General features: G+C 45.8%; 7 protein-coding genes and 3 long non-coding RNA genes across 15 annotated transcripts; 4 read left to right on the top strand and 6 right to left on the bottom strand.

The window, feature by feature from the left end:
• Nucleotides 1–226: 226 nt before the first annotated feature.
• LOC136199510 (coatomer subunit delta-like) lies at nt 227–2,652 on the top strand. The gene is made up of 13 exons (XM_065989721.1): nt 227–320; nt 366–405; nt 461–684; nt 737–916; nt 976–1,078; nt 1,134–1,284; nt 1,337–1,422; nt 1,474–1,552; nt 1,605–1,770; nt 1,818–1,965; nt 2,014–2,122; nt 2,179–2,383; nt 2,500–2,652. Exons 1-13 carry the CDS (start codon nt 318–320, stop codon nt 2,587–2,589), a joined length of 1,584 nt encoding a protein of 527 aa, XP_065845793.1. The 5' UTR covers nt 227–317; the 3' UTR covers nt 2,590–2,652.
• Nucleotides 2,653–2,914: 262 nt separating this feature from the next.
• On the top strand, nt 2,915–8,069 carry LOC136199509 (uncharacterized). Of its 2 annotated transcripts, XM_065989719.1 has the most exons (18): nt 2,915–2,929; nt 3,473–3,698; nt 3,753–3,887; nt 3,969–4,085; nt 4,798–4,932; nt 5,227–5,355; nt 5,410–5,538; nt 5,623–5,751; nt 5,798–5,926; nt 5,991–6,122; nt 6,380–6,646; nt 6,703–6,834; nt 6,889–7,000; nt 7,051–7,328; nt 7,386–7,511; nt 7,566–7,694; nt 7,749–7,880; nt 7,937–8,069. In XM_065989719.1, the coding sequence occupies exons 2-18, from the start codon at nt 3,494–3,496 to the stop codon at nt 7,942–7,944; spliced, it is 2,424 nt and encodes an 807-aa protein (XP_065845791.1). In that variant the 5' UTR covers nt 2,915–2,929; nt 3,473–3,493; the 3' UTR covers nt 7,945–8,069. The 2 variants fall into 2 exon arrangements, with proteins under 2 accessions (XP_065845791.1, XP_065845792.1); XM_065989720.1 differs by lacking the exons at nt 2,915–2,929; nt 3,473–3,698; nt 3,753–3,887; nt 3,969–4,085 and adding an exon at nt 4,104–4,736.
• A 14-nt stretch (nt 8,070–8,083) lies between these two features.
• LOC136199514 (RNA-binding protein 7-like) lies at nt 8,084–8,916 on the bottom strand. Its single transcript, XM_065989728.1, has 2 exons — nt 8,820–8,916; nt 8,084–8,766 (listed from the first exon to the last, which is right to left on the bottom strand). The coding sequence occupies exons 1-2, from the start codon at nt 8,904–8,906 to the stop codon at nt 8,137–8,139; spliced, it is 717 nt and encodes a 238-aa protein (XP_065845800.1). The 5' UTR covers nt 8,907–8,916; the 3' UTR covers nt 8,084–8,136.
• Nucleotides 8,917–9,046: 130 nt separating this feature from the next.
• LOC136199513 (uncharacterized) lies at nt 9,047–10,509 on the bottom strand. Its single transcript, XM_065989727.1, has 3 exons — nt 10,098–10,509; nt 9,930–10,045; nt 9,047–9,878 (listed from the first exon to the last, which is right to left on the bottom strand). The coding sequence occupies exons 1-3, from the start codon at nt 10,393–10,395 to the stop codon at nt 9,078–9,080; spliced, it is 1,215 nt and encodes a 404-aa protein (XP_065845799.1). The 5' UTR covers nt 10,396–10,509; the 3' UTR covers nt 9,047–9,077.
• Nucleotides 10,510–10,542: 33 nt separating this feature from the next.
• On the bottom strand, nt 10,543–11,963 carry LOC136199512 (uncharacterized). Its single transcript, XM_065989726.1, has 2 exons — nt 11,488–11,963; nt 10,543–11,441 (listed from the first exon to the last, which is right to left on the bottom strand). Exons 1-2 carry the CDS (start codon nt 11,920–11,922, stop codon nt 10,632–10,634), a joined length of 1,245 nt encoding a protein of 414 aa, XP_065845798.1. The 5' UTR covers nt 11,923–11,963; the 3' UTR covers nt 10,543–10,631.
• A 137-nt stretch (nt 11,964–12,100) lies between these two features.
• Nucleotides 12,101–14,747, bottom strand: LOC136199511 (uncharacterized). Of its 3 annotated transcripts, XM_065989724.1 has the most exons (7): nt 14,662–14,747; nt 14,490–14,584; nt 14,408–14,437; nt 14,278–14,354; nt 13,789–14,061; nt 13,104–13,726; nt 12,101–13,056 (listed from the first exon to the last, which is right to left on the bottom strand). In XM_065989724.1, the coding sequence occupies exons 6-7, from the start codon at nt 13,542–13,544 to the stop codon at nt 12,226–12,228; spliced, it is 1,272 nt and encodes a 423-aa protein (XP_065845796.1). In that variant the 5' UTR covers nt 13,545–13,726; nt 13,789–14,061; nt 14,278–14,354; nt 14,408–14,437; nt 14,490–14,584; nt 14,662–14,747; the 3' UTR covers nt 12,101–12,225. The 3 variants fall into 3 exon arrangements, with proteins under 3 accessions (XP_065845796.1, XP_065845795.1, XP_065845797.1); XM_065989723.1 differs by having other exon boundaries at nt 14,278–14,437; XM_065989725.1 differs by lacking the exons at nt 14,278–14,354; nt 14,408–14,437; nt 14,490–14,584; nt 14,662–14,747 and having other exon boundaries at nt 13,104–13,800.
• Nucleotides 14,722–17,474, top strand: LOC136199515 (uncharacterized). Its single transcript, XR_010673083.1, has 5 exons — nt 14,722–14,811; nt 14,863–15,603; nt 15,670–15,746; nt 15,813–15,874; nt 15,940–17,474. It is a non-coding gene; the product is annotated as an uncharacterized lncRNA (long non-coding RNA).
• Nucleotides 17,475–17,639: 165 nt separating this feature from the next.
• Nucleotides 17,640–20,016, top strand: LOC136188737 (uncharacterized). The gene is made up of 10 exons (XR_010670295.1): nt 17,640–18,071; nt 18,126–18,374; nt 18,432–18,504; nt 18,557–18,609; nt 18,664–18,880; nt 18,936–18,979; nt 19,040–19,150; nt 19,203–19,287; nt 19,341–19,792; nt 19,846–20,016. It is a non-coding gene; the product is annotated as an uncharacterized lncRNA (long non-coding RNA).
• Nucleotides 19,860–23,138, bottom strand: LOC136186318 (uncharacterized). Of its 3 annotated transcripts, none has more exons than XR_010669722.1 (6): nt 22,920–23,138; nt 22,802–22,866; nt 20,942–22,721; nt 20,848–20,882; nt 20,104–20,802; nt 19,860–20,054 (listed from the first exon to the last, which is right to left on the bottom strand). XR_010669722.1 is itself a non-coding variant. In XM_065973770.1 (6 exons), the coding sequence occupies exons 1-5, from the start codon at nt 23,039–23,041 to the stop codon at nt 20,501–20,503; spliced, it is 2,304 nt and encodes a 767-aa protein (XP_065829842.1). In that variant the 5' UTR covers nt 23,042–23,138; the 3' UTR covers nt 19,860–20,425; nt 20,471–20,500. The 3 variants fall into 3 exon arrangements, 2 of the variants coding, with proteins under 2 accessions (XP_065829842.1, XP_065829720.1); XM_065973770.1 differs by having other exon boundaries at nt 19,860–20,425; nt 20,471–20,802; XM_065973648.1 differs by having other exon boundaries at nt 19,860–20,802.
• Nucleotides 23,139–24,224: 1,086 nt separating this feature from the next.
• LOC136188794 (uncharacterized) lies at nt 24,225–24,987 on the bottom strand. The gene is made up of 3 exons (XR_010670307.1): nt 24,891–24,987; nt 24,442–24,480; nt 24,225–24,389 (listed from the first exon to the last, which is right to left on the bottom strand). It is a non-coding gene; the product is annotated as an uncharacterized lncRNA (long non-coding RNA).
• Between the last annotated feature and the right edge of the window lie 166 nt (nt 24,988–25,153).

Consider the following 25,153-nt stretch of genomic DNA (forward strand, 5'->3'; position numbering starts at 1 on the left):
ATGTTTCGATAATACCTGGCGGGAGGGGGGGCGGGTGATCTAATTGGCACGGAATTGAAACGAAATCAAAGGAGGATGTCTGTTTCGTGATAAACACAATACGGCATATTTTGCTGAGTGAGCTCATTTATTAATCACGCGTAGCCTCGAGAGACAGAACGTCACGATATAATCACATTATTCAATTCGAAATATCGAATACCTTATTGATCTGTCGCACAACACGTGTTACACCACATGCGTAAACTCGTCAACTCGCATGCGCAAGCTCACCGATTTCCTTCTCACTTTCGTCGCAAAATCTCGCCGAAATCACTATGGTCTGCAGCTCCATCGTCTGCCACGGGTATACAAATGTCTTCTAGGTACTTTTAGCGGCTGCAATCTGCACGAAAAATGGCAAACGTGAGTGGGCGGCCCCCCCGAGAGGATCGTGACGTGGCACCGTCTCGTTTTCTAGCGCTCGTCTCGCGCCAGTTCGTCGAAATGAGCCGATCGCGCATCGAAGGCCTTCTCGCCGCCTTTCCCAAGCTCATAGGCACGGGAAAACAGCACACGTTCGTCGAAACGGAGAGCGTGCGCTACGTTTATCAACCGCTCGAAAAAATGTTCATGGTCCTTCTGACGACGAAAGCGTCGAACATACTCGAAGACTTGGAAACGCTTCGACTCTTTTCGCGAGTGGTAAAGCGAGATAATTGAGAAAACGAATTTTTTTGAATTTATTTTTTTTTAGATTCCTGAATATTGTTCGGCTCTCGATGAGGCGGAAGTGTCGAAAAAAGCGTTCGAGCTCATTTTCGCCTTCGACGAGATCATCGCTCTCGGTTACCGAGAGAACGTGAATCTCGCTCAAATACGAACGTTCACGGAAATGGACAGCCACGAGGAGAAATTATTCAAAGCCGTTCGACAGGTACACGAAAAAAGAAATACTTATATGAATTAATTAGTATTGATTACGTGGGTGGGCAGAGTCAAATGGAAGAGGCTAAATCTGTGATGAAGAAGAAGGCGAAGGAATTGGCCCAGGCCAAGCGAGAGGCTCAAAAATCGGGTAGATCTCGAACTCATGCAGGTTCGTTATAAATAAATAAATAAATATAACCAATTGATAAAGAGTCTTTCTCTAGGAGGAATTAGTTCGAGTGACTACGGGATGAGTGGTCACGGACACACCTACGTTGAATCGAGTTCCATGCGATCGGATTCTTCCTATAGAGACACGTCAATGTCGTCATCATCATCATCATCATCATTTTCATCGCGTTCCTCCTCTTCGAAGTACAAATTAATTTAATCTAATTACTTATTAAATAAATACAATAATTTTTAGACCTTCTATGAGTAAAGCGTTGAAGCTGGGCTCGAAGGGAAAAGGGGTCGATTCCTTTGTGAATCAGTTGAAGAGTGAAGGCACTGGTAAGGTCACATGATCATAATATCCATGATATTTTACGGGTTCTTCTTTAGATATTACTAGTGTTTCTTCTTCGTCGAGGCCGACTCGCGGAAGTCAGGCTCCGCCTGCGCCTACCATGGCAACAGAGAGGCTAGATTAGCTAATCAAACTATTTTATTATTGATTTTTTCTCTCTGCGCAGTGTTCACGTTCGTATTCAAGAGAAACTTTCCCTGGAAGCGGGCCGCGACGGGGGGCTAAAGAACCTCGAGGTTCTCGGCATCATGCATCTGCGCGTGCGCGACGCGCCGAACAGTCACATTCAGCTGCACGTGCAGAATGACGACACCAGAGGATTCCAACTTCAGGTACAAGAAGAATCATTTTCAAATAAATACTATATGATATCTTTTAGCCTCATCCCAATGTCGATAAGAAACTATTTCAGCGAGAGTCCATTTTGGGACTGAAGCAGGCTGGCAAAGGATTTCCGCTAAATAACGACGTTGGTATAGTCAAGTGGAGACTGCAGTCGGTGGACGAAGCACTAATGCCTCTGACAAGTAATAATAATAATACTCTTAATCATTATTTATTTATTTATTTCTCAGTTAATTGTTGGCCATCCGAGAGCGGCGGAAATTGCGAGGTGAACATCGAATACGAATTGCAAGTGGAAGACATGGAATTGCACGACGTCACGATCAGCGTCCCAGTCCCGTTAGTACACACACACTAATAATATACCATTGATTTATTGATTTATTTTATTTTAGGACCGGCGTCGGCGCTCCCGTCGTCGAAAGTTGCGACGGCGAATATAAGCACGAGAGCAAGAAGGGTCTTCTCAATTGGACCGTGCCGCTCATCGACGTCAATAACAAGAGCGGCACCTTAGAATTTTCCATAGCCGGTCGGCAGGACGACTTCTTTCCTATCAACGTCTACTTTGTATCGCCCAAGAGTTTCTGCGATCTTCACGTAAGAGATTATAATGAGAATTAATTATATTATAGAATTTAATTAATAATATATTTTTATAAATTTTAATTATAGAATTAATTATTTCGCGAACGAATTTTCGTTTTTTTCTTTAGGTGGATGAAGTTCGGCATACGGAAGAGAATAAGGCGGTGCGATTTTCGTCCGAAATGGCTCTTCTTGTGGACAAGTATACGATCGTTTGATTAGTGCGTAGTCATACAATATGTATGTTTAAAAAAAGTGGGAAATAGAAGTTTTCTACTGTACGTCTACGCGATTGTTAGCGTGCGTCTTTTTATTGTTCGGCATGCAATGGTCTGCTGCGAAACGGAGCTCTCGCGATGCCTTTCGACGTTCGGCGGACTGCGATCAGCCTTGGCGCTGCTTGTGTTTCTGATTTTTCTCGCAGACGACGCGAAGGCGGCCTTTTCTCTTCACGAATCGACACGCCGAGCAGCGGAGCTTGAGCGAAGATCTCACTTTGAGTCCTCTCGACGCTTGGACGAAAGCGACGGGTCCTAGAGCGGCGATTTTCGTGAAAAGGTAGGAAAACATGGACCGTCGCGCAGAGAACACGTGAAAGTAGCGCACGTTAGCTATTAAACTTCCGCAAAAACCCCCAGACTACACCACATTCCTACGCGTGCCTAATGAGTCTGCGGTAATACGTACACCGGTTCTCGCACGCAAACAGGAAACAACCGGTTTTTTTCCTCTCCGTACCATATATATTTCACGAACAAAAACACGCGCTCTTCGTGACTCGATCTTGATCTTGAGCGAAAAAACGAGTCAATAGCCTAAGGACTTCCGATAAATCCCTTGTGACTGCGCTAATAGGCTCGAGGGCAAACGTTTATAAATAGAAACTTGTGCGAGGGCGAGTCCGAAAAAAACCGAAAAAAACGTAATTAGACACCTCCTCGCGAATCGTTTTCGCTCCCCCGCACTTTAACCGGCTCCACACACAAATCTCGGAAGGGGAAAACGAGACGCGGAAGGAAAACGGTGGGTGGGGGGGCGTGACGCGAATTCCCCACCAACACTGGATACCAACCGCGTGGCCCACCTCAAATCGTTCAGTAGATCCTCGTGCGCTTACGCAACATGAGCGGTTCCACGTCGACGGCTCTCCTCACGTCCTCGCTCTTCTCCGAGCCGCGCTCGCGCACCAAGTCCGGGCAAATGGCGAAGATGTCCGTCGAGAAGCCGCCGGCGCGAAAAGCGTCGCGCTGTCTCTCGCTCGCCGGCCAATCGACGTCGGGCGCTTCGCGTCGAAAGATTTCCACGATGCGTCCCATTCGCCTGCCCGGTTCGCGAAAAACGATTTTCGCGCCGTTTCCGCTACTTCCGACGTTTTCTTTAGGTCTCGTCAAGGGCGACGGCGCGCTTACGGGAAAAGAGGGCGTGACCGCTTTGCTACTCGCTATGCAGCATTTCGCTCGCGAGCGCGAACTCCAATTGGCCGGATGCAAAATCCTCACCACGTGGGGAACGATTTGTAAGAGCGCGAAGAAAAAAAGCGAAAACAAATATGGCGTCCCTTTCATCTGACACTTGTTTTTTTTTTTTTCGCGCGAAGGCGAAAAGGATTTCAGCATTAGTCCGCTCGGATCGGCGTCGCGAGTTATGCATACGTTCGCCGACGATGCCGAAGTCGTCGAGTGGGGCATCGCCGCCCTTGGGAAAGTTATCGCTGGTAAGATCTCCGTAAGAGGACACCACTTCCGGGTAGAGGGAGTAGAGGGGACGGGTGTTGCGGGTTCCCGTATTATCAATTTGGCGCGCGCAGCTGCCCCGAGGCGCCGATACCTGTCGATTTCACGAGAGGCGATCGCGTCAGCGACGCATCGCCCGTTTTATCAATTATCTCCCCCAATCCCATCAGGGGCCAGAGGGGGGCCCCTTTCCTCACGGATCCCCCGCCGAATAGAAACGCAACATAAACGTATCGCTCCTTATCGCTCTCGCCCCCCGGCAGCAGACGCATTGACGTCAGCAGAACCGATTCTGATTGGATCGAATGTCTTCCGTCGCGCATGCGCACTTCCTAACGTCAATCTAGATCGAAAAATAGAGCCCTTCCCCTCCTGATTGCGCGGCTAGTCTTAAATGTCGACGACACGCTCCCACGAGTCATTACTACTGAGATCCCTATCCGAGGGACAATTGGACGCGTCGAAAGGAAGAATGCTTCTCTGTCAAACGAGACCCAAATTGCCTCTCTGTCGAACGACGTCACTTTCGCCCTATCGTCTCGGCAAACCCAAGCCCAAGCATCGCCCCCTTCGCCAAGCTCTTTCCTTCGGCGATGCATCCATATCTTTACTAAAAGCAGCTGACCCGGGGGGTGACAATTGATATTTCGCGCGAAATAATTTTTTCCTTACGCCCCCGCCCCCGCCTTTCAGATGATCCAGATCAGGGCGACAAAGTTCTTCGCGACGGCGGCGTTGGCGCCGTTCTCGACGCGCTTCGACGCTTTGCAGAGAACGCGTGTCTGCAAGCGAAAGGATGCGCAACGCTGGGCCACTTAGCGGCGACAGGTCAGTGATCAGTGGAGCAACACTTATTCTAATTCTCCTAATATCAACGCAACTCGCGTCCCTCGCATCCGATCTATTAGAACAAGAACTCGCGTCATTTGTACTTTGAGGATACCAGGTGTTTTTTCCACGCGTACCCTATGAGCGACTCGGCGATTTTGTCCCGCGCGTATCGTTTGGCGGATCAGGTCCTCGCGCTTTCAAGTGAGCCATCCGTCCGTGTCATCTCTCCTTCCTTTATTTATTTTAACGTGGAATGGGATCTATTGACGTTTTTTGTTCCTCGTCGCTTAGAGGAGCTCGCACGTGCCGTCGCCGCGGCTGGCGGCGTTCAGCAGAGTCTCCAAGCTCTTCGTCACTTTCCCAACGACGTCGATGTCCAAAAAGCCGGTTGCCATGCCTTGGCCAATATGTCGCTCGAAGGCGAGGCATTTGTCCGAGAAAAAGAAACCGGATTTCATCCGTCTTTTTATGCAGAGTGCGTTGCTGACGATGTCGTTGCTAATGGCGGTCTCGAGTTGATGTTGGCTGCCATTGCAAGGTTTCCGGACGATGCGGAGCTTCAGGACAGTGCGTGCCGAGCGATTGGGAGTCTAGCGGCAAACGGTGAGAAAATCTCAGCCTTTTGCCCCCGCGAGAGAAATTCCGCGACGCTTCCACACGCTTCCACTCATAAACATTCCCATGCAGATGGACTTTGCCGGCAGGTGGCGACGGCCGGCGGGATGCGCGTCGTTCTCGAAGCGATGAAGAAGCACAAGGAAAGCGATTTGGTGCAGGAGTGCGGCTGCTGGGCCATTGTGTCCATGTCCGAGAATTGTACGCGAGTATTCGGTATGATTTCTTTATGACGTTTTTCGAGTAGGTGAGAATTGCGTTGATCTGATCAACGCCGGTGCCATGGACGCGACGCTCTACGCTATGGAGATGTATTATACCGGCGATGCGTTGCAGGAGTACGGGTGTCGCATTTTGGCGAATATGTCCGTTGCTGGTTAGTCGAGCAGCGCTGAGAGCGTTTTGAAATGGTAGGGGAGACAATTGTTTTCCCCCTTTAGATAATTTTGAGCCGTCCATGGCGAATGAAAAGATTGTTGACGCGATACTCGGCGCCATGGAGCGCTATACGAAGAACTTGGAAATCCAAGAGCACGCGCTGTTTGGTTTGGGAAAGGTTATCCTCGATTCTGGTGAGTCGTGGGGGAGGTCTGGGGTCGAAAGTGCACCCACGTTGATTCTCCCTGACGCAAATCGCACTTAGCAGGAAAGTGATGTTTGTTTGACGTACGCACGTAGAGTTATTGACTTTGTACGCTTTCGAGAGGCTTCTGTGTGGTGGTACAACCCGTCACTTGTCCTGACACGTAATCAGCACCTGTGGGAATCATATACCTTACAGGGCTTACACGTGATTAGCGCCTGTGTAATCAAAAATTCCGTCATCTAGATACGATTCACGATCACGTGATACAGAATGACGGCATCAAGTTGATCGTTTCCGCTTTGAACGCGTTTCCCAATAACATTCAAGTGGTTCAGAGCAGTTGTCGCGCGCTCGGCGCACTGGCCATGCACAAGACGACTCGACATCTGATGGAAGAGGACGGCGGCGTAGATGCCATCATAAAAACGATCAAACGCGAAGAATTGGCCAATAATCAAGTCGTTCAGATGATCTGCTGCAATACGTTGGCTTGTTTGGTTGACCAAGCAGGTCGGTCAAAAGTCACGTGGATTAAATCAATAATTTATAGTATTGACCCCTTTTAGATGTTTCGCTGAAGAAACGCATTGTAGATGCAACGACGACGAAGGCGATGGTTGCGGCGGTGAAGACGTTTCCAAGCGACGCTGAATTGGCTGAGTGCGTGTGCCGTGCAGTCAGCTCCCTTGCAGCCTCAGGTGAGACCCTTTGGTACTTACTTACACTAGGAAATGGGCTTTATGTGTGTGTAGAGGAACTTCTTCCGCAAGTTCAGGCATCTGGGGCTTTTCAAGCCGTACTCAGTTCCCTCGAATCTCACAAGGATAACCCGGACGTGCAGGAGGTGGGAGTTCACGCTATAAGGTCAGTCCTTGATTAAAATAAATAAATAAATAAATATATACGTTCTTTAGTTTTGCTGATCTTTTGAAGTCTGCATCTCCCGGATCTGTGTCGATCAATGCTCTCGTCTCAGCCGTTGCCGGCGGAATGAATGAACTCGGTGACAACGTCACGATTCAGATGAACGGATGCCGACTTCTCTCGCACTGCGCTCTCAAGGAAAGCAATCACGTTGCCATAGCGAAGGAGTGCGGCGTTCGAGCGACACTTCGCACCATGAAAGGATTTCCCAAGAATGCAACAATTCAGGAGAGCGGATGCCGTCTCCTTGGCCTCCTCTCCTACAACTGTAATAAATCAGTAAAACATAAGGAATAGTCTCCCTGACTTATTTTATCGTTTTTAGCTGAAACTCAGCAATATGTCGTGAGTTTGGGCGGCATTGAAGCGACTCTCGCTGCCATGATTTCCTGTAATGTGGCAGAAGTTCTAGTGGCAGCGTGCGGGACATTGACCTGCGTTGCCATGACTGGTATGTGTATAAATAAAATCGATACGTTTTACAAGAGTCTTCTGTTCTATTTAGAGAAAAATGTTGAGCGTATTGTAGCCCAGGATGGAATCAAGTCCATCGTGGATTCCATGCTTGCGTTTCCGGAGAATAAGGACGTTCAGATGACCGGATGTTTGGCTTTGAAGATGCTCACAGAGTCAAGTACGCAAGCGCAAATTGATTGGAATAATATTTTTTATTTGTGTGCTCTTATAGAATCGGTTATTGGCAAAATTGTTTCTGCTGGGGGCGTGGACGCTCTCACGAAAGCCATCGAAGCCTTTCCAAAGATAACCGACCTGACGAAGGAAGCCGAAGACGCATTGGAAACAATCAAAAAGCAAACTAGTAAGAAAGAGTGATTCTATGCATATCAATAAATAAATCAATAAAATTCTCTACAGAGACTTGAAGCGTAGTTGAGATGGAACCGTCTGGTACTGTAGTAGTTAGACAAAGAACGCATTGAGTTCGTCTGTGCGTGCGTGCAATGTCTTCAGTGTGGATGTGCCTATCTAATTTTTGTGTTTTCGTTTACGTGTGTATTAATTATGCGTGTCAAGACTCGTCAATCACCGATAATAAAAAAACACCAATAGTCCATTTATCGTCTTCCTTCGTAATAGCTTCTGTCACTTCTCGAAGGCGGAAACTGCTGGTCAGAATATCGATAATTCCAGTGAGGAGCGCTAAGACTTCGATATCGATCGAGCGGCGCTCCGCGTCTCGGCTCGTACGAACGCTCGTCGTGGTCGCGTCGATCCAGCGGCGCTCCACGTCGCGGTTCATAAAAATATCCGAAACGTTCGTCGTTGTCATGGTGACGACGATAGCGACGTCTCTCGTCGTCGTCTTCGCGACTCCTCGAATATCGAGCGTCGAAATCGTCCCGAGAAAGCCTATCCCAATCTCCGTAGTGCCGACGGTCGGGCGAACGTCTTCCGTGATCCGGGTACTCGCGACGTACGCTTCGATCTCGTTCGGCTCGATATCGGGCGTATTCCGGAGGCCAGCTATCTCGAACGGCGTCCAATCCGCCGCCGCCGCTCGCGCCGCCGCTCGTCTGCGTGCTTCGACGCACGACGATCGCGCTTCCGTAGAGTTCGGTGCCCTTGAACACTTCCTCGGCGTACGGCACGCTCAGGGAGTGGTGGAAGCGCACGAAGCCGAAGCCGCGATGCTTGCTCGGCTCGTCTCTGTTGCGCGGGATGTAAACCGAGTGGACGGGGCCTGCCTGTTCGCGTGAAGAAGTGTTTTCCGGGGGACCCTCTTTCGTTCTCGACCTACCTGGACGAAGAGCTCGTGGAGTATGTCGTCTGTGACTTCTTCGCGAAGGTTTCCGACGTAGACCGAGCAGTCCTTCGAATTTGTCATGATACGCGTTTTTTCTAGCGCGCGCTGAGCAGTGATAACACTTTATTTTGCTCAGTCACTGGAAGCAGAGAGGGAAATTGCACTCCAAGAGCATTGTCGTCAAGGCAAATCAAAAGTGAGCTACTGTAGAGTGAGTTGGCTTAATTATTTAAAATAATTTATTGGGGGTCCTCATAATTTCAAACATTCAACTGAGTTTCCAGCACCTAGTCCTCCCACTACGACTAACTGATTGTATTTTGTTGTACATGCACCATGTAAGAATCGTCCGTGATTCATTGATGGCAATGGAAGCCAATCCCCAGACAATTCGTCGTACAGTTCCACACAATTGCTCTCTCCCCTTCCTCCTGTTGCGATAATATTTCCATTCCATAATGTCAATTCACAACATCGCTTTGTAGTTGGTTTAATATTGATCCACTTTTCTTCCCCTGTCAAACAGCATTCAACCGAATGGCCCGCTCTCCGCCCTCCTCCAACAAACATTTTATCGTTAATCACAGCCAATGAACACCCAAACCGTACATTCTTCATTTTCTTTATTGGTTCCCATTCTCTCCCACTAATATCAAAACAATCGACTCGATCGCTTCCCCACCCTCCCACGAGATAAATATTCCCATTGTGTCCAATTGCCGATCTTCCTCCGAGTTGATAATGATGTGGTATTTCAGTTAAGAACGCCAAATCTCTCGTTTCACTTTTCCATTCATAAATACTCTTGCATACACCCCAACCGTCTTGGACCATAACATATCCTTTCCCTCCACATTCAAAGACGCTTCCTATGTCAAAACCCAAGTGATGATCTCCCTCCCACGCGCCCTCCTTTAGCTGATACATTCTACCCCCTGAGCAAACATGTATCAGTCCATTGATTTCAGCCACACGTCCGGACGGGCCACAATCAATGGGCATCTCTGGTTGGAGTTCTTTCCAATTGGAAGCAACGCTTTTTGAATATCCTATCTAGATTTAGCCAATCCCAATCCCAATTCTCTTCCAAACACGCTCTCTCACCTTATTTCTCAAACCGATGTTAGTCACTTCGCATTTCTTCCATTCTTTTCTTTCTCTTGTTCTGTCTTTTCTCTCTTTCTCCAGTTCTTTCTCCAATTCAGTGATCTTTTCTTCACCTTAATTATATGCAAATAGGTAACTGATTTTTCATCTTCCTCTCAACCGTACGTTTTTTCTCATTCTCTTTAGATTCTATGATCTTTTGTGCAACATGTTCCTGCCCTTTGATTTCTTTCAAAACGTTCAAAAACCCGTCAAACGAATCGGGTCCCTTTCTCGGTAAGATTGAAACGAGAAGTGTTCGCGATCTTTTTTCGTCGTCAATCGAATCAAGAGAGAGCCTCTCATATTCCGGAACGGTGATGAGATCGACGGCGAGAAGACGATCAATGAGAGCAAGAGGAATAAGAATCTCGACCAGGGTGGGAAGAATGGGGAACACGCGTTTCCTCCATCTTTCATCCATTCTCAACAGAGCAGAGAGCGAAGGACAATTTAAAGGCGAGTTGTTTCGGGGGCTTCAATGCATGGGGACTTGGGGACTTGGGGACTCCGCAGATGAGGTCATGAGCTGGAACGTGGGCAGGTGTCCGTGAGGAACTCTCTAGTCAAAGACGAAACAATGACACTTTAATTAAACCGGCGGTGCACAACCACACAAAGTTGAAAGGGTAAGAAACAACTTCATCAAACACAACTTGATTACAATCTTAAATACTCAACTGAGAAAGCCGTATTATCCCATAGTCCTCCTACTGCAACTAAGTGATTGTCTTTTGTTGTACAGGTGCCGTGTCCTAATCGTGCGCGATTCATTGATGGCAATGGAAGCCAATCTCCGGACAAATCATCGTACAGTTCCACACGATTTCCTTTGTCCAATCCTCCTGTTGCAACTAGCTTTCCATTCCATGACGACAATTTACACAAGTTTTCTGTACTTGGCGTGATGTCAATCCACTTTTCTTCCTCTATCAAATAGCATTCAACTGAATTGTCTGCCCCGAATCCTCCTCCAACGAACATTTTATCATCAATCACAGTCAATGAACAGTCCCACCGTTCTCTCTTCATTTCTTTTATTGGTTCCCATTCTCTCTCGTTAGTATCAAAACAATGAACTCGATCGCTGTCTTTCCCTCCCACAAGATAAATCTTTCTATCGTGTCCAATGGCTGATCTGTCTTCAAGTTGATATAAATATGGAATTTCAGTTAATAATTCCAAATCTCTCTCTTCACTTTTCCATTCATATTCATAAATATTTTTGCATACACCTTCGTGGTTGTCCATTACATATCCTTTTCCTTCACATTCAAAGACACTCCGCATGTCAAAACCGAAGTAAAGCCTTTCTTCCCAAGCTCCATTTTTGAACTGATACATTGTATCCATATCACCAACGTGTATCATTCTATTGATTTCAGCCACGCGTCCAAATGGCATACAACGAATAGGCAGGTTTGGTTTGATAAATTGCCAATTGATACTACAGTCCTTCCAATGCCCAATCTAAATAAATCCAATTTCAAACACAATATCTTGTAAACATTCTCACCTTATTTCTCAAACCGATGTTTGTCACTTCGCATTTCTGTCTCTTTTCTTTCTCTTTTTTTAATTCTTTTCCTTCTCTTGTTCTCTCGTCTCTCTCTTTTTTCAGTTGTCTTTTCAATTCTTCGATCTTCTCATCCTGTTGTTTGTCGTTCTCTCCAGTTTCCATTATCTTTTGTGCAACGTGTTCTTGACCTTTACTTTCTTTCAAAACAGCTAAAAATCGGTCAAACGAATCGGGTCCCTTTCTCGGTAAGATTGAAACGAGAAGTGTTCGCGATCTTTTTTCGTCATCAATCGAATCAAGAGAGAGCCTCTCATATTCCGGAACGGTGATGAGATCGACGGCGAGAAGACGATCAATGAGAGCAAGAGGAATGAGAATCTCGACCAGAGTGGGAAGAACGGGAAACACGCGTTTCCTCCATCTTTCATCCATTCTCAACGGAGCAGAGAGCGAAGGACAATTTAAAGGCGAGTTGTTTCGGGGGCTTCAATGCATGTGGGGACTTGGGGACTTGGCGGATGAGGTCATGAGCTGGAACTTGGACAGGTGTCCGGCTTTCGGCGTCGTACTTTCAGGACTACGGTGACTAGCTGTGAGGAGGCACAAAGAATTCTCTAGTCAAAGACAAAACAATAACACTTTAATTAATTGAACAGTTCACCACCCGAATCACCGGCGGTGCACGGTTACACAAAGTTGAAAGGGTAAGAAACAACTACATCAAACACAACTTGATTACAATTTTAAATACTCAACTAAGAAAGTCTTAGTGACTGGGTAATCACATAGTCCTCCTACTGCAACTAAGTGATTGTCTTTTGTTGTACACGTACCCTGTCCTAATCGTGCGCGATTCATTGATGGAAATGGAAGCCAATCTCCGGACAAATCGTCGTACAGTTCCACACCTTTTCCTTTGTCCCATCCTCCTGTTGCAACGAGCTTTCCATTCCATGACGACAATTTACACAAGTACTCTGTACTTGGCGTGATTTCAATCCATTTTGCTTCCTCTATCAAATAGCATTCAACTGAATTGCTTGCCCCTAACCCTGTTTCGAATCCTCCTCCAACGAACATTTTATCATCAATCACAGTCAATGAACAGTCCCACCGTTCTCTCTTCATTTCTTTTATTGGTTCCCATTCTCTCTCAGTAGTATCAAAACAATGAACTCGATCACTGTCTCTCCCTCCCACAAGATAAATCTTTCTATCGTGTCCAATAGCTGATCTGTCTTCAAGTTGATATAAGTATGGAATTTCAGTTAATAATTCCAAATCTCTCTCTTCACTTTTCCATTCATATTCATAAATATTTTTGCATACACCTTCGTGGTTGTCCATTACATATCCTTTTCCTTCACATTCAAAGACACTCCGTATGTCAAAACCGCGGTAAAACCTTTCTTCCCAAGCTCCATTCTTCAACTGAAACATTGTATTCCTATAACCAACGTGTATCATTCTATTGATTTCAGCCACACGTCCAAATGGCATACAACAAATAGGCAGGTTTGGTTTGACAAATTCCCAATTGATACTACAGTCCTTCCAATGTCCAATCTAAAATAAATCCAATTACAAACACAATATCTTGTAAAAGTTCCCACCTTATTTCTCAAGCCAATGTTTGTCACTTCGCATTTCTGTCTCTTTTCTTTCTCTTTTTTTAATTCTTTTCCTTCTCTTGTTCTCTCGTCTCTCTCTTTCCTCAGTTGTCTTTTCAATTCTTCGATCTTTTTTTTATCTTCATGTTGTTCGTCGTTCTCTCCAGTTTCCATTATCTTTTGTGCAACGTGTTCTTGACCTTTACTTTCTTTCAAAACAGTTAAAAATCGGTCAAACGAATCGGGTCCCTTTCTCGGTAAGATTGAAACGAGAAGTGTTCGCGATCTTTTCTCGTCGTCAATCAAATCACGAGAGAGCCTCTCATATTCTTGAACAGTGACGAGATCGACGGCGAGAAGGCGATCGATGAGAGCAAGCGGAATGAGAATCTCAACCAGAGCGGGAAGAATGGGAAACACGCGCTTTTTCCATCTTTCATCCATTCTCAACGGAGCAGAGAGCGAAGAACAATCTAAAGGCGACTTGTTTTGGGGACTCGATGGGCGGAACGGATGAGGTCATGCACTGTGAAAACGAAAGTCGAAGCTCTAACAGTGCAGTTCGCAAAGGGGGGACCCCATGCAGCCTTTTCTGATGTCACAGCAAAGAAGATCTTTAGTTGGCTCTAATTTGGATATTGACAGGTATGTATACTAATAATTGTGACGTCATACTTTTTGGACGCACCTTTTTACTCCTCCGCGCATGCGTGGGCTCGTTCGCACGACGATGGACATCTGGGTGGGAGGTCTCGCCGAAAGAGCCATGGAAACGGCTTTGCCTGCCGACAAACGAGACGGCTGTCAATTGGGTCCTGCATTCACCTGTATATCATTGGGGCTCCAAATGCTTCATTTCCGCGCCTTATTGACGGGGTCATGATAACTGGCGACAAGGAACTTGAAGCTGAAGAGAATTCCGGACTGACTGAGCTCGTACTCACGAGAGCGATAAACAACGCTACGGAGAACAATACAGTGCCGTCGACTCCAACAGCAATTCCAATCATTACATTATACAGACATACATACACAATAAGACCAAGAGGACTAAGAGGGCTGTGGGCTGCGGGCACTGTTATTTATGAGGAAGATAAAATTATTTTTATTGAAAAGACATCGTATTTTACTTCAAAATTTCAATGTTGGCTGCATTTTGAATTTTATTCGTACGTACTTTTGACTTTCTGTTGCCAAAATGAAGCGTAACCATGGAGAATGACAAAAAGATGTCCCGTCAATCCACGCAGATGACTGCACTGAAGGGTACTGAAAAACTGCCGCGACTCCGCTCAATATATACCTACCGAGAGCAGGACGTACTCTCCATTGCGTTGCTAGAACCGCTCTTTAGTTCCTAGCGTGGGGATATGCGTATCACAATATTACCTCCGTCTCGAAGCATTTTGCACTCTACGTCGGATGAGTCGCCTCGCGCTGACTCCGAATTAAATCTGTTGTTGTTTAAGGATGATTGAATGAGTCTAGAGGATGAGGAGAGCGTTCGTGAAGAGTTCCTGGAGCGAGGCCTCATCTTGATTTTACTTTACTAAACTCGTACCTGGTAGTTCTGGATTCATTTCGTCGTGTTAGTTGTTCCAAGTTTGGACGATTTCGGGGCAAATCAAACGAAAAATTGTATTACCGCGCGCTAAAAGAACATGTGACTCGAGGTTTTCGGCTCATTCTTGAGAATCGCGTTGTTGCATTGGTAAAAAATGTTTCCAGTAGCGCTTTTGGGAGTAGAATTCCCTCGTTTTAGAAAAGCGAGCACACGCAGATCATGCAGACAGCTCACGCGACTTCGCACTCGCTGGTTCACGTGCAGCAGTTTGGCCTACACACCATTTCACACTTCCTTATATGTCTGATTACTTTGTTGGACGTGGCACGCGTCGACGTCTGTCGGTGCGGACCACGTACGGACGAAAGCAGGGCGTTCTCTACGCGCGCGTCGCGCGATTTTGATTCGAATGCACTGCGACGCGCAATCGCGAAGCGGCGATCGCGTGGATGCCGCGTACGAGCGAGCGCGCGAGCACGCGAGCTCGCTGATTAGTTTTCACACGTCAAATGTTCGCACGATCTAATTTCCGCTAAATTGTGATAAGCGCGACTGCGATCTCGTCTGGGTCCGAGAACCGACGAAACGCGGTCTCGCGGCTCGAGAATCGACGATACCGAACTCTCTATCGACGAACGGTATCTGATTGCAGCGGATGCAGACCGAGGAGATGACGAATTCGCCATCACGTGAGTGGTTCACACTCCGGAAGATGCTGTCCACGCGAATTCGCACCATCTCGGATTCGCTCATAAACATCGACCTCTCAATCTGTGCGTCATTCTCGGCTGAAGCGCAGAACGGGACGGACGGTCTGGTCCGCTCCCTCTCAGAGGCGCCACGCAGCTTTTTCCTTCGCGGGGCAGCCGAGAGGAGGCTTACCGCCGCGAGGCGGGCCTCCGAAGCCCACGATCGAGGAAGGGACAGCGGAGCCGACCGGTAAGTGACGCTAGATTACGCGATTTTGTAACCAACCGAGCTAATTGTGCGCTTTCTCTCTTGCAGCGAGTCCCATGCAGTTCTTCGCGAAGGACTGCGCCCCGGCGAAGGAAGAAGAACGGCGCCGCGTGGCACGCGCGTCGGTAAGTCGATCGCGTTGCGTCGCGTTTAGATCCAATCGACTAATCATGCTTTTTTCGTGCGTATAGGTCGTAGCGCTGTGCGGACGATCGACGCGCGACGGACGGACATCACTCGTCGCTCGTCGTTCGTAAGTAGATACATCGGGACCGCGAAGGTGTCAAATCTAATTATTATTCTCTTCTCTTCCGACAGCTGTCAAAGACTGGGCCCATCGGCCGAAGCGGAAGTGGACGAAGTAGATGTAGACGAAGAGGTAGCAAGGGAAGACTCATCGCTTTCAGGTTCTTCTTCGTAGTTACGGGCCCCCAGTGGTGTAGGCGCACACATAAGGGCGGGGTTCTCTGTCACGACGCATTCTAAGCGAATTGCACGTTGCCGCCGTCGGAGGGCCCGAGTCGTAGCGCACAGGGGGCGGGAGGGCGCTCGTGTGCCTGACGGCGGCGGTTAACAGCATGATGCTTAATCCTTCACACTCTTACCACATGTACGCCTATATATTTGACCCCGCACGCATGTACGCCTCTGTGAAATAGTTTGTAGATTTTATATTAATATCAAAAATGAAAATTAAATACAGCTAATCAATAATCAAAATCAAACAATTATGTGCGTGGCAGAGAACGTAGTGGGGACTGCATTATTGATCTGCGCCGGCGCGCAGCTTACCTTTGCGTATGCATAACTACGATAGTCATGCACGGGTCCACGCATCCCTTGCATTAAGGTTTAGGGCGGCTGTCAGTAGGTAGGGCGGTTCCCAATTTGCTCTAAGGTGAGAGAGCAGGAGATAGGTTATAGTGTAGTTAGGCCTGACCCCAACATACTGTAGCTGGCAGCCGCCACCCACATTAGACCATTTTTCAATGAGGTAATCTAGGTTGATTGTAGAATATAGGATAATTATCTAGGTCAATGGATTTACGAGGTACTTTAGGTGTTAATTTTTTAAACCACGTAGCTAATCTGTAATTTAGATCAATGGATTTACGAGGTACTCTAGGTTTTAATTTTTTAAACCACGTAGCTAATCCAAAAATTTAGATCAATGGACTACGAGGTACTCTAGATTTTAAATTTTTTAAACCACATAGGTAATCCGTCTTTTAGGTATAAATTACGTACAGTACCTAATCCGAATTTTAGGGTAAAATTGTACCTAATCCGTCTTTTAGGTTTTAATTAATTAAACCACGTGACTAACTCGTGTTTTAGAAAAGTAGTGTTCTAGGTTTTAGAGTAGGGACGTAATTGCACTAGGTCCATTTCCAGTATTTAGGTCAATGGATTTACGAGGTACTCTAGGTTTTAATCGTTTAAACCACGTGACTAACCCGTGTTTTAGAAAAGTAATGTACTAGGTTTTATATTAGGGAACGTAGTGTACTAGGTCCATTTCCAGTATTTAGGTCAATGGATTTACGAGGTACTCTAGGTTTTAATTTTTTAATTAAACCACGTGATTAACCCGTCTTTTAGAAAAGTATTGTACTAGGTTTAGATTAGGACCGTAATATAGTAGGTTTTCATTTAGTCAATGGATTGGGAGGTACTGTAGGTTTTAATAATTTTAAATATGCCACAAAGCTAATCCGTCTTTTAGAGAAGTAGCCTAGCCTGGCTTGTGTTGTATTTGTTATGTGTTTTGTTGTGTTTTGTCGTTGAGAGGTAGAGAGAAAGTGGTTGGGATCAGAAATATAGTAGTGAGGGTTGGAATATAGTAGTGAGGGTTGGAAGGGGAGGGAGAGGGAGGAGGGAAGGGAGGGGGAGGGGGAGGGGGAGGGGGAGGAAGAGGGAATGGGGTCACGAGGGTGCCTTAAGAGGGTGTGCTCCAGCAGCTCATACCGGGTTTAATATTCACCTTTACCGGTAGTATTTACAGCGGTAATTAATTAATTAATTAATTAATTAATTAACTCCCTCCCTGTTGGGTATGGATCGATCCATCACAGTTACGCCACGTGGTTTATTTTCTTGGTAGACGGTAACGGTGTTGGTGCACCAACTCCCTTTCCCCCGACGGGTTTTTATGCCTTCCCCGTTTGGAACGTCACGGTACGATGCGGTGGGTTCGTTTTCTATTCCCCGGTGGGAACTGGTAGTTCTTCAGTACGGTACGGTTTAAATCCCTTCCCCGTGAAACGTCACGGTGCGATATAGTGGGTTTGCATTCCCCGGTGGGAAGTGAGTAGCTCTTCAGCACGGATCGGTAAGCAGCCCAATCCCTTTTCCAATGTATTCTTGTAGTTTGAGAAGCACGCGACACTCATGCATTGCTCTGCTGATGGTTGACGGAGAAGATTCTTCTGCAGATTTCAAATTATTGAGTGACTGTAGTTGTAATTAAATTATCGAACATTTCTTCATTTTCGTTTTTGTAGAGTGTGAAGCAACGACCTCAAAGGGTCTTAGCCCCGTGCGCAGGGTCTGTCTCCTTTACGGAACAAAGACAGAGCCTGCGTACGGGGCTTCGACCGAAGATCAGCGTGGACAAGGAAGGGGGATCCCAGCCCCGTGCCCAGGATCTGTCTCCCTTACGGAACAAAGACAAGAGCCTGGGTACGGGGCTAAGAAGAAGGCCGACGTGGACGAAAACGACAGGAAGAAGCTCAGGCACCCGTCATAAGCAGGTAATCATAAAAATCATGAACTCTTAATTAACATCATTAATTTATTGACTACTTTAGATTCCAAGAGAAGTCGGACGTGGGACGACTACACCAAGATGAAGACGAAAGAGTTCCGGGCAACGGTTGTCAGGTATGTCCTATCCATGTTAATAATTTTTATTTTAATTAAATTCTGCATACAGTGAGGTTCTTGAGCCCACTGATGGCCGTCGTCGCTGTCATACAGCAAACCCCGGTAGGTGCTTGAGTAAATAGTTTTTACGACTCGTTCATACTGTTCTTTTCCTAGATAAAGTGTTTGCGTGTGACAGCCCGTCCTGGCGGCGAGAATTAAGCGCTCCCCGTGGCATTATATCAAGCAATTAAGCCAGGCCTATCGGGCACGCACAGCGGAATAAATGGAGCGCAAGGCCGAAAAGAAGGCCAAACGGACGTCGATTTCATCTCAGGAAACGGCAATTTGAAGTCAATGGCCGTTGTTTTTGCCAACGTGCCAAGCAAATAAAGTAAACATTTTATCTTTTGGCTGACCCTTTACATGTGCCTCTTTATTGCGTGCAGAATTGAAATTTTGAAAGAGCAACGGTGCTCGTCGACGATAGGGAGTACAGTGTTAATATATTTATATTTTACCTTTGGCTAACCGAATGTGTTTTTGCACATAGGATGAGTAATTGAACGCCGTTTTCGTCCCGCTGCAAATGGGAATACGATGGCTGGAAGCCTTCCTCTTCATGTCACGTCAAAATATTGTGACAAATGCCGTCATTTGCCAGGTAAGAAAATATAAGTCACCTTCTCACATATTGTTAAATAATATTATTGTAGTTGCTCATGCCCCCACGGATCGTCGTTCAAGGGGATGGGTCAAATCACGAAGATGGCTGACACGCCGTCTCTCTTCATTTTGCAAGTACCTGTTATGAGCATTGACATATACTATATGATGGGGTTTTTTCTCGCTAGAAAATCACGGAAAAAAGAAACCGACGTCATATTTAAAATTTCAGGTGCGATGTTTTAAATTATTTATACTAAAAGCTTTAGCGTAAGGGCCAAAAACAAATATTAATATTAATAATTTAATTATAATTAGAGAAATAAAGGGAGATCAAGCTAGGTAGATAGGAAGCTAGGGAACACTAGAATAGGGTAGATAGGTAGAAAGGCAGTTAGGCAGAGGATAGAGAAGCTAGAGTCCACGGAGTTAAAATTACTAGAATAAATTGTATAAATAATTTTATAAAGTGGCCCTACGTTATTATAAACGTTACTACGACCTCGTCTCACATTGCTCTTTCTATAACGATTTTTTTGTTTTTTCGGTTTCAATCATTAAAACTGGGGAGCCGGAAGTTCGAATGAGAGGGGCGGCGACTTGGCAATGACGGCAGCGCTTGGTGAAAGCAAATTAATTGGTAAGGAAGTTTGGGATATATAGTATGAGCAAGATGCCAAGTATTTCTTTTAGATTACCAGCAACACATTTATTTATTTATTACACATTATTTTTTTTTAAATTAATTTTTGCAAGTTTTTGAGGGTTATAATCAATCAATATGTCTGTCCGGGATACTAGCCCTTTCTTCGTTTTTCTTTTCGTTCCTTTTTTACTTGCTCAATCTGTGTCGTCTCGCACTACGAAACGTAGTCTGCCAGCCAATGAGACAGCTCCAACCCCTTAGACACTACTGAAACCAAGGATTGTACAATCCTTGCGCCAACGAACCCGTGATATCGCCTGAGACGCCAAAACGGTAAAACGCTTTTCATTTACACACTTCCCGACCCTCTGATTGCCTCCGCTAACGTAGAGCGTGCTGTCCAGCAAAAATGCGTTGAATGTGGGGGTCTTTGCAACGGAAACGTCTCGAAAACCATCACGCCGTTAACGTTAACACGCGCAGCAACTTTCATGTGGGCGGAGGGCCCTGTGAGGCGAGGCGAGGGCGAGGGGCGACTATGCGATACCAGCAAAACGCACAGATATTCAACGCACAGATATTCAACGCGCAGATATTCCAGCTACGCGGGTACAAGACTACATATACCTAGAAACAAGACATTTAAAAAATTACCATAGCCATACTTGTTACCATAACAATTGACGAGAAGAAAGTGAGCAGTTAGTTTACATCGTCCGGATTACATTTGAATGTTTCTTTTATCACTGTACCATAGTCTTCCTCCTTCAGAGCAAGTATGAGCATCCTTCTTGTAGCCTTTTGGTGATGCTTTCGTGCCCATGCATCAAGCATTGCCTGAGCCCGATCTCGATCGTCTCTCTTCCCTTCAAAGCCATCCAATTCATCGTCTTCAAACGTTGGGTCCGGTCCAAGAACCTCTCCAACGTGCCTCCAGTTGAGTCTTATTTTTTTGGCCACTGCACGTCGTTCTTCTTTAGATGTAACCCGATTAAGATCCAACCCTAGCGCCGAATGTAGAATAGCCCTGTTAAAATAACAAAACTTACCGTCAGCCTGATCACCTTCTGACAAAGATATCATCCTTGTAGGAAAACAGGCCCGTCAACATATTAGGATCAACATGAATATTTCAAATCTGACCTTGGAGCTGCTCCAAACCACAGCTTCATGCAATCGAGCTCATCCTTATTCAGCTGAATCAGACTGCTTCTGTCGGTCCGCAGGGTCCACATTGTCGTTTCCATGGAAAAGCTTTCTTCCTCTTTTTCCATTGGAGCAAAGCTTTTCAACGGAGAAAAACCATCTGGGATTTTCTTCACTTGGCAATAGAACTCCGCCTGCAATCCCGCCATGCCTCGTTGTTTTGCGTCATTCACGTTTTTGATAAGCCACTCGCGCAATTGGCTGCAACGCGAGGGAAGACTGGCCATCTGCTCTTCCGTCAGTCGCTTTTGTTCAACACCAGGAAAAAGTGTGAGACTGACGCAATTTCTGGAGCCTTGGTAGAGAAATTCTGCGTTCACGCCCTGCGACAATGGAAAAATCAGCCTATTTCTCTTCAGCGGCACGTCAACGGACGATAGACGATAATCTCGAATAAGACGAGTAGCCAAACGAAAGAAGAGCGCTTCCGGGAAGAACAAGACGTCCTTAGCATAGACAATAAGTGGAAATGAAAATGACGTTTTCTGAATGAACGCTTGGCTGTATTTTGTTTCCTGCATGAAATCGTCCTGTAGAAAGCAAGGAGCGTAGTAGCCTTTGTCTTCTGATCCTTCTTTCTTTTCTATGAGAACGTCAAAGTGACAAAGTATGCCTTTTGCGAATGCGTAGTCCCGCTCTTTCACTTCAGCTTGGCTCAACAAACAGTTTACCAATTTACGAGAAAGAAAGCCAGAATCAACGGCTACATCCCAGTCGTCCTCAAGTCTGACTGGGAGATCTGATTTTGAATGTGCTGAACCAACAAATGAAGCCAAGAGTTTGAACAGCCAATCAGAATCGTGAAAGACGATTTTCTGAAGCCGAGGAACGTCTGGAAAATAGTAAACTGCACCCACATGAGTTAGATGCAGCAGGGCCTCTTCCAATTCTCTGTCATCGGAAATGTAACATTCCGCTGCGACTTGTTTTACTACCTCGAGCGTCGACACAGAGCGTCCTATGATTTTCGCAAGTTTCCCCATTACGACTTCAAATTTCAGCCAGCGTGCTGGTTGCTCAGCCTGTTTCTTCCAGTAGTCATCCGTCATTGCGTCAACTCGACTTCTCATTTCCTTGGCAGTGGCATCTTCCCTATCTGTGCCAGACGTTCTGTTCTCGACGAGAAAAAATTTCAGTCCCGATGAAGGTCGAACGAAATGACATTGACAGGCTTGCCTTCGAAATAAATCTCTGAGATAATCATTGTTTTCTCTAATGAAATCATCGACGGACGTTTCGCCTTTTGTGCATCGAGCTGCGGCTTCTTCGGCTTCCCAGCGGTGAGTTGCAACGCGAAAAATCGCCGGATATTCTACTCCTTCCGCCTCTCCAAGATATGCACCACCCTGCTGCTCTGCTGCAGGATGAGCAATGTGCACGGAAGAAGCCCAATGCTTGAGGAAATCGCCGTTTGTCTCCATTCGACAAAGCTTCTGTCCAATTGCATGAATACTCTCGCCTTCTAATTTTCGGTAAGTGGACTTTGCTTTATCGGTGAGAAGCTTTGCACCATTGAAAACAAGCATATAGACGGAAAGAGCGCCGGGAGGCATCAGAGCCACATGAGACGCAAGAAAAGGTTCTTGCCCCCCGAGATCGAGGATCGTCATCAAAGTCACCTTGTTCCCATCACTGAATAGAGCGTCATCAACTATTATAGCTTCTATTTCGTCAAGGTGCTTTTCGGTAAGCTTATCTTCTTCGCCGTGGCTAGAGCCTGAAAACATAGATAAAATAGAGAGAAAAGAGGATTTAATTAAGGTAGGCTAAAGCGCGCTAGACTTCACTGCTACAAACCTTCCGTGAATTGAGTAGAACCACCAGATGACGGCAGACTGTCAAGAACTCGCGACTCTCTCTCTCTAACACCACAAGCAACCAACTACATTCCAATTAATTATCTAAGCAATAATACCGTTCAGTGCCTGCTTCAACCGTACGAGCATTTCCAAAAGTTGTGTTTAGCTTCTCTTTGTACTCTTCACAATCCAATAGCTTCCACTTCCCAGTATCAGCACCGGCATGGGATTTCATCATGGTGATAGCCTTGCTGAGGTCTAGACCACAGGTGCTGGGCTGTTCTTCAAACTTCTGGCCAAATAGAAGTCGAACAAGACAGGGCCGGCGGAGCGTTTTTGAAGTTGGCCCGGCACTTTTCGCGCGCGAAGCGCGCGAAAAATTTTTTGACCACGCCCATTCAAGACAAGGTTTTTAATTAACTCACTCAGAATTTAAATTGTCCGAAAAATCTTAGCCTACTTTCATTATCCGTAACAAATTCGTTTGCTACTTCTAAAAGATTTAGTTTGTCTAGTTCTTCTTTGTATGAGCTCAGCGTCATTAACTGATTTAGTCGCTCCTGCCCCGTTGAATTCCGAATATAGGATTTAATTTTTCTCATAGTAGAGAAGGATCTCTCGCTTGTAGCATTTGTGGCAGGTAGAACAAAAAGTAAAGAAGATACAGTGCCGATTTGGCATAAAACGTTCTTCTAGTTTGGCGAAAGATTGCGTAGATATGTCAATAGATCGTTAATCATAACTTCATCAGGGGATTTGCCCTCAACTGCAAAGTTACATTGTAGTATTTCTAGCTGTGCTGAAAGCTCTTCTTTGTGAAGATCGGCCTGTACATACATGTACACTAATCCGCTACACGTGATATAGCTACGGCCAGACTGCCTAACGTCAATATAATTTTTTTGGCTTTACAAAATGTTGGTCCGGCAGCTGCCGGACCTGCCGGACCCGTCGCGCCGGCCCTGCAAGACATGTTTTTCCCACTCCGTCTTGCCCGATCACATTAAGACGAACTCGAGCAACTTTCACCACGCCCTTCTTCAGATGAGAAGCCCTAATTGTAATTTTAGGTAGGCAATCTCTACAAGAATTCGTCTTACCGTCTATTTGTGTGTTCCAACGTGAAACAAGACACAAATTAATTTGAGTAGGCAATCTCTATATAGAATTTGTCTTACAGGCTATTCGTGTGTTCCAACGTGAAACAAGACACAAATTAATTTGAGTAGGCAATCTCTATATAGAATTCGTCTTACTCGCTATTCGTGTGTTCCAACGTGAAACAAGACACAAATTAATTTGAGTAGGCAATCTCTATATAGATTTCGTCTTACTCGCTATTCGTGTGTTCCAACGTGAAACAAGACACAAATAAATTTGAGTAGGCAATCTCTATATAGAATTCGTCTTACAGGCTATTCGTTTGTTCCAACGTGAAACAAGACACAAATTAATTTGAGTAGGCAATCTCTATATAGAATTCGTCTTACCGTCTATTCGTGTGTTCCAACGTGAAACAAGACACAAATTAATTTGAGTAGGCAATCTTCATGTGCAGCAGGGGCCAGCGCTACCTTGGTTTGTCCCTTTGAAGAGTAAGTCACGAATCTCAGCAAGCAACTTTACAATCAGTCTTACCCATCCATATTTGAAATTAGCGCAACTTTATTAGGAAAACTGCAAGTTTAATTAGCTCTGTAAGTATTTTATCACAGAAATGATTGAGTACATGTAATTCTAATGATCGGCGGCAGAATACAATAATGCCTGTGCGTAATTTGCTTCCAACTACACGTAAGAAAAGAACCGAGGTCCCAAATTTTTCCGGAAGCTAACATGCAGTCCTCCATGCCAAATTAGAACTTCAACGTTGGGTGCAAAGAGCTAGTTTCTTACGTCAACAAAGATGGCGCCACCAGTCCCAATAGACGTGCGAAATTGGAATTACTACTTAGTACAGCACTGTAACGCGTGTGATATCGCTTGCCATATAGGATCAGACGCCAGTGAGATCAGGTACGTGACAGCAAAGTTTATTGGTACATGTATTGTACAGTAATAGAATTGAATAGTAACTAAGAGCCTACCGTATGTGATATTTCACAAATTAGCGCCCTCAGTATTTATTCGTGTCGCCGTCTTCCAGCTCAAGAGAATTGAACCCCACCTAAGGAGAACGTAAACAACCGCGGACGCGCATGCTCGACCTTTGTCAGCCGCGGAGTACAACTACAAGCACGGATGCTACTAGTAATAAGAGAGCCTACCGTACTCTGTGTGTCCGCCCTGTCCGAAGTCATATTTTTCAAGAAGATACCGTGAGTGTCGTGTAGTTTGTCTGATCGTTGTA

Source organism: Oscarella lobularis, chromosome 1, assembly GCF_947507565.1.
Source record: "Oscarella lobularis chromosome 1, ooOscLobu1.1, whole genome shotgun sequence".
NCBI classification, from domain to species: domain Eukaryota; kingdom Metazoa; phylum Porifera; class Homoscleromorpha; order Homosclerophorida; family Oscarellidae; genus Oscarella; species Oscarella lobularis.

Coding starts and splice junctions, on each gene's coding strand:
- LOC136199514 (XM_065989728.1), bottom strand. CDS start 8,906: ATGACAAATTCGAAGGACTGCTCGGTCTACGTCGGAAACCTTCGCGAA. Junction 8,767..8,819: donor TCCACGAGCTCTTCGTCCAG/GTAGGTCGAGAA, acceptor TCACGCGAACAG/GCAGGCCCCGTCCACTCGGT.
- LOC136199509 (XM_065989719.1), top strand. CDS start 3,494: ATGAGCGGTTCCACGTCGACGGCTCTCCTCACGTCCTCGCTCTTCTCC. Junction 5,927..5,990: donor GGCGAATATGTCCGTTGCTG/GTTAGTCGAGCA, acceptor TTCCCCCTTTAG/ATAATTTTGAGCCGTCCATG. Junction 7,001..7,050: donor GTGGGAGTTCACGCTATAAG/GTCAGTCCTTGA, acceptor TACGTTCTTTAG/TTTTGCTGATCTTTTGAAGT.
- LOC136199512 (XM_065989726.1), bottom strand. CDS start 11,922: ATGGATGAAAGATGGAGGAAACGCGTGTTTCCCGTTCTTCCCACTCTG. Junction 11,442..11,487: donor ACATCGGTTTGAGAAATAAG/GTGAGAATGTTT, acceptor GGATTTATTTAG/ATTGGGCATTGGAAGGACTG.
- LOC136186318 (XM_065973770.1), bottom strand. CDS start 23,041: ATGATGAAATCCCATGCCGGTGCTGATACTGGGAAGTGGAAGCTATTG. Junction 22,867..22,919: donor GTTGAAGCAGGCACTGAACG/GTATTATTGCTT, acceptor TTGTGGTGTTAG/AGAGAGAGAGTCGCGAGTTC. Junction 22,722..22,801: donor TTCTACTCAATTCACGGAAG/GTTTGTAGCAGT, acceptor CTATGTTTTCAG/GCTCTAGCCACGGCGAAGAA.
- LOC136199511 (XM_065989724.1), bottom strand. CDS start 13,544: ATGGATGAAAGATGGAAAAAGCGCGTGTTTCCCATTCTTCCCGCTCTG. Junction 13,057..13,103: donor ACATTGGCTTGAGAAATAAG/GTGGGAACTTTT, acceptor GATTTATTTTAG/ATTGGACATTGGAAGGACTG.
- LOC136199510 (XM_065989721.1), top strand. Junction 406..460: donor CTGCACGAAAAATGGCAAAC/GTGAGTGGGCGG, acceptor CTCGTTTTCTAG/CGCTCGTCTCGCGCCAGTTC. Junction 917..975: donor TATTCAAAGCCGTTCGACAG/GTACACGAAAAA, acceptor GTGGGTGGGCAG/AGTCAAATGGAAGAGGCTAA.
- LOC136199513 (XM_065989727.1), bottom strand. CDS start 10,395: ATGGATGAAAGATGGAGGAAACGCGTGTTCCCCATTCTTCCCACCCTG. Junction 10,046..10,097: donor TAAAGAGAATGAGAAAAAAC/GTACGGTTGAGA, acceptor CATATAATTAAG/GTGAAGAAAAGATCACTGAA. Junction 9,879..9,929: donor ACATCGGTTTGAGAAATAAG/GTGAGAGAGCGT, acceptor GGCTAAATCTAG/ATAGGATATTCAAAAAGCGT.